Below are 12,431 nucleotides of genomic sequence, written 5' to 3'. Positions count from 1 at the left end.
ATATCCTTCTAGATTAAGATATAAGTGTGAAGGAGGAAAGGAGCAAAAGAGTAGCAAATGTATATATGATAGAAAGTGATGTCTTTACTACCAAATATTTCAAATCTCAATTTGCGGCAGCCATGTTGAGGCTAAACTACTTCTTAGAATTTTTGATAAACAAATCGTGTAAATAAATACCCTAAAGTAAAGAATTGGCTTATCCCTGTTTACCAGATAGGGCCTTGGTGAGAAACAGATGGTACATTCATTGGGGACAATGAAGAGAGTTTAATGAATGGACTTCATTATAGAGGGATGGGTGGTAGTGCAGAATGCAACCATTGAACGATAGTGAAGTGCCCAGGGACTAGCAACAGTGGGATGTCATCATAGCCTGATGTCAGAAGGAAAAAGAGGTGGGAATGGAATTACCCATTCTGGTGAGAGCTAGAATTGTGGGTGGGGCTAGTGGACAGGGAATAAGACTATGGATAGCTGAATGTAGTTGCTACCAAAAAGTGGCCTGGTGGGGGTATGGAGTGGCAATAAATACCCTCCCTTCTCTCTTCTATTGTCTTGTGACCTTGAACAGGTGCCTCCCATTTGCCAACCCCAACTTGAAGCTAGAAATTAAAGAAGCATGGATGGTGCAGTTCACAGAGGTTAGCCTCTGGGATGTGGAGCAGAAAGGAGCAGGGAATGGATTTAGAGGGCAACAGAGATTAACCAGCATGCCACATGTTATGGGCTGAGTTGGATCCCCCCAAAAAAGGTTGAAGATCTGGGTCTTTACAGAAGTAATCAAGTTAAAATGAGGTGTCATTTTTATGGGTCCTAATCCAATATGACTGGTATCTTTATAAACAGGGGAAATTGGGACACACAAACACACATACACACACATGCACACACACACACACAGAAGATGCTGTGAAGAGATACAGGCAGAAGATGGCCATGTGCAAGTCAAGGAACACCTGACTGCCAGAAACTAAGAGAAAGGCATGGAACAGATCCTTCCTTACTGCCTTCAGAGGGACATAGCCTTCCTGGCAATTTAATTTCAGATTTCTGGCCTCCAGAGCTGTGAGAATACATTTATGTTGTTCTAAGCCACCTCGTGTTTGGTATTATGTTATGGCAGCCCTGCAGAATAACATACCACATGTCATGAAAAAGTTCCTTATTGATCAGATTTGTTTACAGTTTCTTTTTAAGTGCATATACAGCCATAGAGCCATGAAGACCATAGAAATCAACTGATGTAAAATACTGATTTTGGAGACGCAGACCTTGCCATCGGTCACACAACCTTAATGGCAGGGGCAGAGCTAGGGCCCTATAGACAAACTATATTAGAATTCTTAGAGGTGGACGTGCTAGGGTTTTAGTTAGGTCCGTAAGCACATTTTATCGTTGAACTTCTAGTTAAGAAAAGCTTTATCACACAAAGAAATGATAAATGTTTGAGATGATGGATATCCCAGTTACCCTGATTTGATGATTACACATTGTATGCTTATATTAAAATACCACCCGTACCTCATAAATACAACTATTATGTATTCATAATAATTCAAAAAAAGTTTTTAAAAAGGAACACCATTATTTCTATATTTTACAAGTTTTAATATCCTAATCATTAATTTCTGGATGTAATTAACTGTGTTTCATTGGTTCATTAATTTTCTAATCTCTACTTTGAGCCAAAATTTTCTGGTTAATATGAGGCAGTTTTGGAAAACCATTGGGCACAAAGCTCTCTTTTGAAAATTTAGAAGAAAAATAATGTTATTCAGGTGATGATCATGTTGTCTGCTACTTTGTTTAATGATTATAAATTCACTAAGATGTATCCAGTTAGGAGACTATTTATGTAAGCAAGCTGGAAATTGACATGTGTACACAATAAGTTGCTCAAACAATTACTGGTTATACTTTGAGTCTTACTTTGGTTGATAATTTAAAAATTATACATTTAGAATATCTATTATTAAAATAAAAATATATAAATAGGTATAAAGATGTTTGTAAAAATCACTTATCAACTCCCCAAGAAGATACTATCTTTTAGTACATACACATCCAGGTTTTTTTAATCTGTGTTTGTGCACGTGTGTGTGTATGATCTATATAAAATGGAATTGTGTCATACAAACAATCTTGTAGCCTACTTTTAAAAACTCAACATTATACTGGCAAATTATTTTTTTCCATGACAGTAAATACATTTTGAAGGAATGCTGTGACCCTGCAAGTGATACAGAAACAGTTGTTTCCAGTTTTTACTAAACATTATGTTAAATGTATTTTTGCCTCGTAAACAATATGAAAAACATTCCTGTAGGTGAATCATTGTACTGTTATCCAATTCTTATTCTACATGGAATCAAATTTGCATGATGAACAAAGAACATCATAAGAGCAATTTCCAGTCTCCAGAATAAAGTGAAAACTCAGGAACATATCTCAGTAGGAAAAATTTGCAGTAGGTTGCAGAGACATGCCAAAGTCAATGTACAAAGACTTCAAAGTAAAGAGGAGTTAAAAAAGCCTTCACTATAAACCTTAAGCTATATATTGGGAATAAAAATGATTACAACTCTTTAGGGAAGCAATTTGGCAACGTATAGCAAGAGCCATAAAAATGCTTTCGTCTTTGCTAGAATGTGTGTTCCTGTGCGTGTGCGTGTATGTGTGTGTGTATTTCAGGATGATTTTTTTTGCTTTTAGTTTTTTTGTTTGAATGTTTTATTTTGAAAAAAATTAAATGTGCTTCACTTGGAACTCCCATCTGCGTCCCCAATCTGTATTATTTTGTACCAAATCCCAGATATCATATTGGCTTTTAATTTTGATTATTGTTTTTGATATATAGTAATTCAGTTGTGAGGAACGTATTTTAGGAAAAGAATTTGAAATATTGGAAAGACTTATGTTTGATAAGTTCCTAATGGAATTATTTGTAATGGTACAAAAATTGAAAGCAAGCAACTATCCAACACTAAGACAAAATATAAATTGTGGAATGTATACTTGATGGAATACCATACCTAAAGTGAAGCCTGTGAAGAGTTTATGGTAACATGGGAAAAAGCTTATGCTGTTAAATAAATAAATGAATAAGATGGTTAAGCAAATATATAGAATCAAATAAGCAAGCAAAAATGTGGCTTGGAAAAATATGAGAAGGAACTATACTAAAATGCTGAATAATGATTTACTTATGTCATAGTCTTATAGTTTTGTGGGTGTATTTTTTCCTTTTGCCTGGTGTTCAATATAGTCCATATTTTTATGTTGACCATTAATTAGTGTTATGATAGGAAAAATGCAATAATCTTGAATTGTGATAAAAACATAGAATATCATGTTGAGTTTTAGATAATCATGCAACCTGACTGTCATCATTTTTTTGGCAATTGTGGGAACAAATTATAAGGACAAATAATATCAAAGAAGGATTTTGATAGGATTTTCCTTGTGGAAAAATTTGCAAATAACTGCTCTCATTCCTACCTTGTCCTAGTTAACTTTTCTGCTTTAACCACTTAAAAAAAAAGACAAGGAAAACATTTATTAAAAAATCTGCCACAAATACCTTTGCTTATGAAGTAGAAATAAAACAATAATAAAATAGCCTGACTATTTTATTCTTTCTAAATTTCCGAAAGGTTAATTTGTTGGCATTAAGTTAGCTTCTCATTTCTAATTTGTCTTCCTCTATTTTCTTTTAGTTCTTGGAATTTGCACTAAAACTCTTAAACATCAATGTGTTCAGCTGTATTTGTGAAAGAAATATTCCCTATCTAATAGCATTTAGATAATAACAGTTAAAATTTCTTAAAAAACTCAATTCCAGTGCCCAAGTAGTTGTATGCTTTTTCTGTTCAGTTTGTTTATTGCATTTCAAATGAATTTAAGTGTGAGTTACAATTTGTGTCTCAGGCTCTGGCTACCCTCTCTCCCTGCACCCCTTCGACCCTCATGCTAAGGTGACATCTCAGCCCACACAGCTGAATTTCAAAATAAAGCATATTGCCTGGTTTTTAATTGTCTTCTGGGGCCTCTAGAGGTGCAGTAATACTAAGAGCTACTCCATGAAACATTTTTCTTTCTCTGAAATCTAAGATAATTTTATTCAAATTCTCTGATTTTCAAAGTCAGCTTCATTTCAAAGCAGAAAGCCAAGAATACTTTCCAGACTTTAGCAATTTCCTTTATTGCTCCATATTCTTTCTTAGGAATGACAGTGCAGACTTATAATCCTCCTACCATAGGATCCCCCTGCACTGAAGAGGGAGTTCCCTGTGAATTTCTGATCAGTAAAAAGGATATGTTTTAAGGGAAAAGCTACATTTTACTGTAAGAAATTAATGATGATATATAATAATACCAGAAACTTTTGCCTGTCATTTAGGTTGTTGTGACAGAGGGAAAGGACATGATAAATAGCACTTGAAACTTTTGACTAGAAGTATCACATACCACTTTTGCTTGTATTTCATTGCTCAAAGCAGTGACATGTTTACTCTTAAAGGGGGAGTAAGTAAATACAGTATAATGATACAATAAAGATATAAAGGAATGTTTGTTTATTATTTGTAAGTACTTTCATAGATCTGAGTGGTTGATTGATTAGTTTATTTAAATAAAATTTATTGAATGCTTACTGTTTATCATTGCTGTATTACTAGTGCCTATCATATGCACAAGGAACAAGATTCCTGCACTCATGGAGCTAACATTGTTGTGATAATATTGTTTTGGAAATAAGCTTGTCAGTATTTATCAAGAACCTTAACAATTCTTTTATCTTTTTTCTCCATTAATTTCACTTCTGGACTGCTGCACTAAGGAGATATTATTAAATATGAAGATATGTATAATGATAAAGATAACAGTTTTCTTTGTAATATTGAAAAATTAGAAACAGATGTCTAGTAGGAAAATAGAGGGAACTCTATTATATTTACTTATAGAATATTATGAACTCATCAGTTTGTATTAGAAACATTTGCTACATTTTTTAGTGGCTATTTTCAGTAACACTTTAGCATCCTGTGGTGACATAAAGCAGATAACGTAGTTCATTCTGGGTGTAAGGACTAGCAAATGGTGAAGATTTTAGATTGTTAGGATTATATAGGATAATTATATGTCCCCAAGTATTGAGTTTATGTACAAGGTGATTAGGAGGATGTAGAGAAACTGGAAGTTTTGAATTCTAATAGTGTATCCAGTCATTCAAGGAGACATGTCCTGAAGGCAACTGGAAATATAGAATCAGAGACTGGTTAAAAATAAAGGCTAAAAATGTTCTTCGGGGATTCATCAGTATGGAAATGTTAGTTGATCTTGTGGAAGCAGATGAGCTGTGAAGGAGTGAATCAAGATGAAGGAGAATATAGGCAGAGAATCAAAGGGGGATGCTGGTGGGAGAGAAGAGGAAAAGGATCTTGAAGAGAGTGACAGAAAGAACAGAGGGATAGGAGAATCAGGAAAATTTTCTGTTGGGGGAAACTGTGGAGTAAAGAACTTTTTGAAGGGAAATAGAGCAGAGGCAGAGGAGAAAGATAGGAGGAACAATTTTACTGATAATGTAGTATAGTTTTCCTAGTAACTTAGGGTGGTACAATGGTAAGTTATTCGTTTGTTAAAATAGAAAGCATATTATGTTTATTTTTGATAGAATGATAGCATTCCATAGGTTTTTTTTTTTTTCTTGAGATGGTGTCTTGTTCTGATGCCCAAGGTGGAGTGCAGTGGCATGATCTTGGCTCACTGCAACCTCTGCCTCCCGAGTTCAAGTAATTCTCCTGCCTCAGCCTCCCGAGTAGCTGGGGAGTACAGGCGCATGCCACCATGCCTGGCTAAATTGTATTTTTTGGTGGAGATGGGGTTTTACCATGTTGCCCAGGCTAGTCACAAACTCCTGACCTCAAGTGATCCACCTGCCTCAGCCTCCCAGCGTGCTGGGATTACAGGCGTGAACCACCGTGCCCTGGTGCATTCTATAAAAATTGATCAAAGTCTTTTGACTCTTTAAAAACCACTTTTAATTAAAGACTCGATAGAGTAAGCAGAAATTATTTACATTTTTAATAGAAATTTTGTCATACAATGAAAATGCACTCGAACATTTGTTGATACAAAGAAAAGATTTATACTAAGAAGTAGTCAAAAATACCAATTTTATTTATTCATTTATTGGAAAAATAATGTATATCTTGGAGACTGGAGCAGGCTAAGTGACTTGAAAGCTGCAAGAGAGGAAAAAAGGTAGCAAATTTAAGTTTTAAATCTTTTAGACAAAAAAATCTAGATAGTATGGTTCTGTTTAGAAACTCAAAGATTTATATATGCTATATCTTGAAGCAACTAAAGGACATGGTGAACATTTTTCATATGTCACAAAGTGTTTTATATTTTTGCTTTAAGGGACAAATTAGCAATATTTGGAGACTTCACAATAACTTTGTGGGGAGAGCTAGGGCATTTGTAATGAGAAAAACATAGTTTTGCCATGTATGAAAAAGTAAGTTATAGACCAGTAAAATGTTTCAGTATCTTGTATACCTAGAAGGACTGCTGTGACAATTGTGCCTGTATAGATCTCATTTATCCTTAAACCTTCTAGCTTTAAATTGGTACAGACAGTGTTTTTAGTCAAGTAGTATGGTTGGAATATATTTAAATTTCTGTTTGTATGTTCTGTTTTTGGCCCACTGCAGAATCTAACAGATAGGTTTTTATAGTTTTCTTTTTTTTTTTCAAGGCCAATATTAAGTAAAATGTAGCAGGGAATCTGATTTGGCATAATTGATAAGTATTTAGAATGTTAGGTTTTTAGTTAGGAAAAGACCTTATTGATCATCTGCATTTCACCTGCTTTTGCAGATGAAGGACTTGAGACACAGGAAAATTAAATATTCTAGGCCCACTAGAAGTGAGCTATCTGACTGTCAATATGTGTATTTCCAGTAATCTTTGCTGCACCTAATCTTACAATATCCGTGCTAAAATGTAAATGTAACCAGGTAGAGAATTACCATTGACTCAGTGTTGATGTGGTTTCAGTAATTCAGCAAACCAGAATCCTGAGTCAAGTATCATGTAGTAGGTAAGAGAAGAGAGAGGGAAGGAAATCTAGGCATGGGATGTTCAGTCTGCTACTGTAAGAATTGCTCTGGTCTTGGAGTTAAAGGGCCTGGGATTCAGTTTTGACAATGCCACTTATTAACTGTGATTTTTAGAGCAAAACTCTAAATTCTCCAACCTTCAGTTTCTTTATATATGAAATGGGAATAAACATTGTTGCAGTACTTAACTTCTAGGTTAATTGTGAGAATCAAGGCCACTGTGCGAAAGAGTCAATTTCTAGTTTACCAACATTTATTTGCTGTTACTATGTCCTAGGCAATATTGTAGCCTTCAACAATACAAAGACAATGGAAACTTTTATAACATATTACAAAAGGCTAAAAACTAAGAAGTAATATTTAGCAGTAAGTCTGATTGATATCGTTCATAAATATTTAGAATATTTTGTTTTTAATTTGGAAAAGACCTTAGTGTTCAAGAGAGACTTTGGTCTCCTTAGTCTTCAAAGAGATTACAACTTGGAGAGGTGATCCTTTAGGCAAAAAAGCCTTATGATATTGTTGATTGAGATTGTCATTAGAATAACAGCAGTTTTACAAGCTGTTAACTAATCTAGGATTGAAAAGAGGAAAGGAATGTCAGCAGTACATCAAAAAGGAAGAATATAATTTTCTTAGAAGTAGAGGAATGAGTGTTTTTTCATTTTTATTATTTTGGTTTAAGCCAGCTCCATTATGCGATACCATCTTGTTTGCCCTTCTGCTAGAGACCAAACCACCCCTACCTCTGTTTTAGTAAACAAGAGATTGAATAACCTTAGTTCAGTCGAGGATCTCACCTTTTCTTGCCCTAAAGAGTTATTTGGCTTCATTGAGATTTTGACTGTCAGTTTTAAGATTCATAAATTTCTAGCAGTCTGTGTGGATTATTCTAGTGTTACTATTTAAGGAAATGATGACCCTCTAGTGATAGGTTTTCTGATTGTAAGCTATTTGCCATTTATAATCCTGCTGTATGTTTTTGCACTTATATTTGTGGTGTTTTATGTATTATAAGATGTCTGTTTTTTCATATTTGAACATATCTGAAACTGGGATGCTTCTTTGAATTGATGGACTCAAAATCCATGTTGGGTAGGTGGTGGTTTTGATGGAGTTGTTATCTGTGCATGTGTGAATGTGGTCATAATGTCAAAGTTTAATTGACTTATATGCACTTCAGGTATTCTAATAATTCCCAAATCCTATGATTTAGGCTTGGAAAGATAAGTTATATATACTCATCTATCTACATGAGAGGCATGGGGCAGAACAGTGGAATATATGATACAGATATCCAAAAAATGAAATCTAATTGATAAAAAAGCATTATGTCTTAGTTTAATTGGCAGCCTTTTTGCTTCTAGGGATATATAAATAGTAAACATACATCATATAATGATGGTGCTTTGGATTCATCCATATTTGGATTCAAAATATTGATGCTGCAGTATTTTATTTTGAGTAATAAGAATGGGATGACTTATGACTTAATGGAAATTTTAAGAAAGCCTGCTTATGGAAGGTGGATATTATTTCAAAAGTCATACTTTTAATGATAGATTCTGCTAAGGGATACTTTTAAAGAAAGGTTAAAATCATGTATTTTATTCAAATATAAAAAGAATGGGTAACAAAGACTTTATTAAGTTCATTAATTAATGAGGGGATCAGTAAGATGTTACAAATTATTCAAAGGAGAATTTTAAGAGCACACATATATAGGCAATCAAGGATGCTGAAATGAATGTGCAACAGATGCAAAACTGGTTAATAGCCACAGGCCAATTATCCATTTCATTTCACTGGACACAATTTATTTGCATTTTTATGGAAAAGAATTGTTTGTATTATTCTGTATCTTACAACTACGTAGTTGTAAAGTAGCTGAAAGACGATATGAGGCTCATATTCTGACTGAATCAGATAATCTGGAAGGGTATACTAGATAATACATCCACTAATATTTTGCATATTTCAGTGTTTCACAATTTTTCCTGACAAATCTTAGAGTTTAGAAGGTTTCCTGATAGGCTTTGTATCAAATTTTAATTTCATAGGAAGGATTGCATTCAGACCATGCTGTAAAGATGATTACCTGATGTTTTCTTATGGCTTCTCCCTTAATCACTCATCATTCCATCTAGCTGTATTAGAGTGTTAATGGTTTTGAATTTCTCATTTATATCTTTGGGTCAGTAAATTGAATTTAATCCAGATTATATTTTTGGGTAAAGAGAAACTTAAAAAAAGCTTTAAAACTAAGGAATCTATAAACACTTATTGATTATATACTTTATAAAAGCCTATCTAATTAAAATAAATTATCTCAATAATTCTTAATAATGAGACTATAAAAATCATAAGAAGACTCTTAGGAATATTTTGTAGCAATGTTTTTTGAAATGATACACAGGAAATATTAATGAAATTAGCTATATTTGAGTGGGTCTTTGTATTTAATTCCTTTTATACTTCCTTTAGTGAGTTGAGAATGAATAATTTCCCATTTTTTAATGGAGTTAATCGCTTAAATATGGAAAAATGGAAAATTAGGTGTATTTGATGGAGAGCAGAATCAAAGCTATTATCACAAAATATACACTTTTTCAAAATCAAAAGTAAATTAAAATTTAAAATTTTAACTTTATTTTTACCCATGAATTTTGACTGAGAATAAGTTGTCACTTGATGAGCCACGTGTGGTGGCCTGCACCTGTGGTCCCAGCTATTCTGGAGGCAGAGGTGGAGGATTACTTGAGACCTTCAAGTCGAGGCTTCAGTTAGCTGCGATCACGTCACTGCACTCCAGCCTAGGTGACAAAGCAAGACCCCGTCTCTAATAAAAAACAAAAAACAAAAACCCTCAAAAAGTCCATAGTTTTTTATATGGTTTCAATTTGCTGTTATAAAGTTGTCTCACAATGCTTTGATGATGTATTAAATATATGAATGCATAAAGTTCTTACTGAGTATGCAGATACAGTTATTTAAGTGTTATGTTTATCAGCTGGGTAAGGTATATTTTTGAGACATAACCCTTTACATTTGAAAGTCTGGCATTTAATTGGGCTAAATTTCCCAAATCATAGGGAAATACTCATTGATTCATTAACTTATTCAGCAAATATTTATTGAATGCTTATTATAAGGCAATCATTTGATAAATGCATTTTGTTTTAGGGATCTTTCTGTTGCCACAAATAAAAGAACAAGAAAGATTGAGTTTTGCTGTGTAAGAGTGATTCTTGGGTTGGATCAAGACATTGGTGAGGGATAACCAGTCAATTACCTGGACTTCCCCAAATCATCCTTCAATCTTTTTACTTTCCTGTCATTGACTCCCTATTAACCATAAAGATGATCTCTCGGTTTCATCCTCTTCTATTGGTAGCATGTATCTTTACATGTGCTTAATCAGTTTAAAGCAAGATACCGATATCAAACAATGCTCCAATTTAAGATGAATACTTTTAAAATAACACTTAAATTTGTTAAATAGCTTCACAAATGCATCTCTCAATCTGTTTCTAACGGGCTTTTGTGAAGGTTTTTGAAGGGCCGTGCTGATCAGTGGAAAATCAGAAGAGGGAATCTGCTGTCATGGTGGGAAGAAGGCATCAAGGAAAACGTACACAAAAAAGAATTAAAGTGGTAAATTTATACAAGAGGTATTCAAGGCAGAAAACTGCAAAGACACTGCCTAAATAAGAGTGAAGAAGCAAGCTATACAGTGGGATGCCATAAAAATGAGGTCAGCTAAGAACAGAAGTATTATCTGGGTTTCAATGAAGGATGCACTGTGCATAGATTACTTCCAGTTGTAGCAGTGGACACTTATCTATGATAATGACACGAGGATTAGAAAAATCACATGCAATTAGAATCGGAACAACATGTAGTTTAGGTAATGCTACCTCGGGTGGGGAGTTTGATACTGGTAAAGTAATAGTTTATTCAGTAGAGCTCCTACTATGTGTCAGACACTGTTCTAGGTATTTGAGATTGGCCCGTGAACAAAATGATGTAGATCCCTGCCCTTTTGAAGCTTACTTTCTAGCAAGAAGCGACATAATAGGTATAGTAAATGTGTACATTTTTTGTTAGGAGATAAGTACTATAGAAAAGAGTACTGTAAAGAGGATCAGGAGTGTTGGAGGAGATTATGGTAGATTGCTGTGTTAAATAGAGTAATAATTTGCTTTTGAATTGGAGAGTTATAGCAACCTGCTCCTTAGTTTTATTTCCTCTCCCTTATGACTTCAGAGAATTGGAAGTTGGGCCTCCCCAGAGAGATTTAGTGGCAGAGGAACAGGAAGTAAACAGATGTGTATTTTTCAAGATTGTAATAAAATTTAGATAGTTTACTCATGATCTTCTCTTTGTCCTTTACTTTCTTTTTTATTCAGCAGTAGAAAATGATAAAAATATGTTACTGGAAAATGAGCTGCAAATTATCGGAGTTCTAAAACAGAGATATGTAATTTATTGGAAATAAATCTTACTTATGAAGGATTTTGGTAGCATTTGAATCATATGCTTCATAGGAATCTCAGGACAATTTTGTGTAACTATGGTTTGCTTAGGGAATTACAAGTTTTATCTACTTTTCAAAAGACCAGTGTAATCAATGTTTCTTTGGCAAAACTCTATATATCTTGACAGCTTGTTAAAATAATAGTTAGCTTCTGGCTTTCAATTTCACATATGGAGACTGTATCATAAATTGCTTTACTAAACCTGATGCATATGTATAGTCATGGTAGATTATACAAGATTGTTGCTGATAAAAACTAAAGGCTCATAATTAGACTATAAACCTGCATCTTGATTAATATATAACTGTTACTAGAAAAACGTAAGTCTAAAGCATTTCATATATCACTGAATAATGTAATGTCTCCAGTAGATATTATACTGAAGGACAGTAGGAAGGGAGATACCTTCCCCAGCCCTACTGCCCTTCAGTGACTAGAATTGTTTCAAGTCTGTATGGAAAGGCACCATTAGTTTTTTATTCCCTGTGACCTGTATATCTTCTCGTATCTTCTACTTAATCCTTTCTTTTAAAAAAGTACATATTGATTTCTTGCATATGCTACTAGTGATATGTCCAGAGAAAACGTAGGATTTCTTTGTTTGAAAAGGTTTCTTCCTTTCCTACTAAATCATTTTGCCTTGCCTTCTCTCTCCTTTTTTCCTTTATTCTCTTGTTCTTCCCTGTTCTTCAATTAATCCCATTTCTCAATCTCCACCCTTTAGCACTCCATAAAAAGGATCATGTAATCGAAACCTAGAACATTAGAA

At 33.9% G+C, this 12,431-nt stretch overlaps 1 protein-coding gene across 14 annotated transcripts in view; it reads left to right on the top strand.

Annotated features, from left to right (window-relative positions):
* Positions 1 to 12,431, top strand: part of IMMP2L (inner mitochondrial membrane peptidase subunit 2) — an 886,329-nt gene that overhangs the window by 86,962 nt on the left and 786,936 nt on the right. The window contains exon 5 of one of the 14 annotated variants that reach the window (XM_063642128.1): positions 575 to 1,554. The exons of the other annotated variants lie outside the window; for them this stretch is intronic. Within the exon in view, the coding sequence (XP_063498198.1) occupies positions 575 to 734 (160 nt within the window). The 3' untranslated portion in view covers positions 735 to 1,554. Of the gene's footprint in view, positions 1 to 574; positions 1,555 to 12,431 lie in introns of those variants that run through there. 14 annotated transcript variants of the gene reach the window in all.

The sequence above is a fragment of the Symphalangus syndactylus genome, chromosome 6 (assembly GCF_028878055.3).
Source record: "Symphalangus syndactylus isolate Jambi chromosome 6, NHGRI_mSymSyn1-v2.1_pri, whole genome shotgun sequence".
Lineage (NCBI taxonomy): Eukaryota > Metazoa > Chordata > Mammalia > Primates > Hylobatidae > Symphalangus > Symphalangus syndactylus.
The sequence above is the reverse complement of the archived record's forward strand: the minus strand, read 5'-3'. Positions and strand labels throughout refer to the sequence as shown.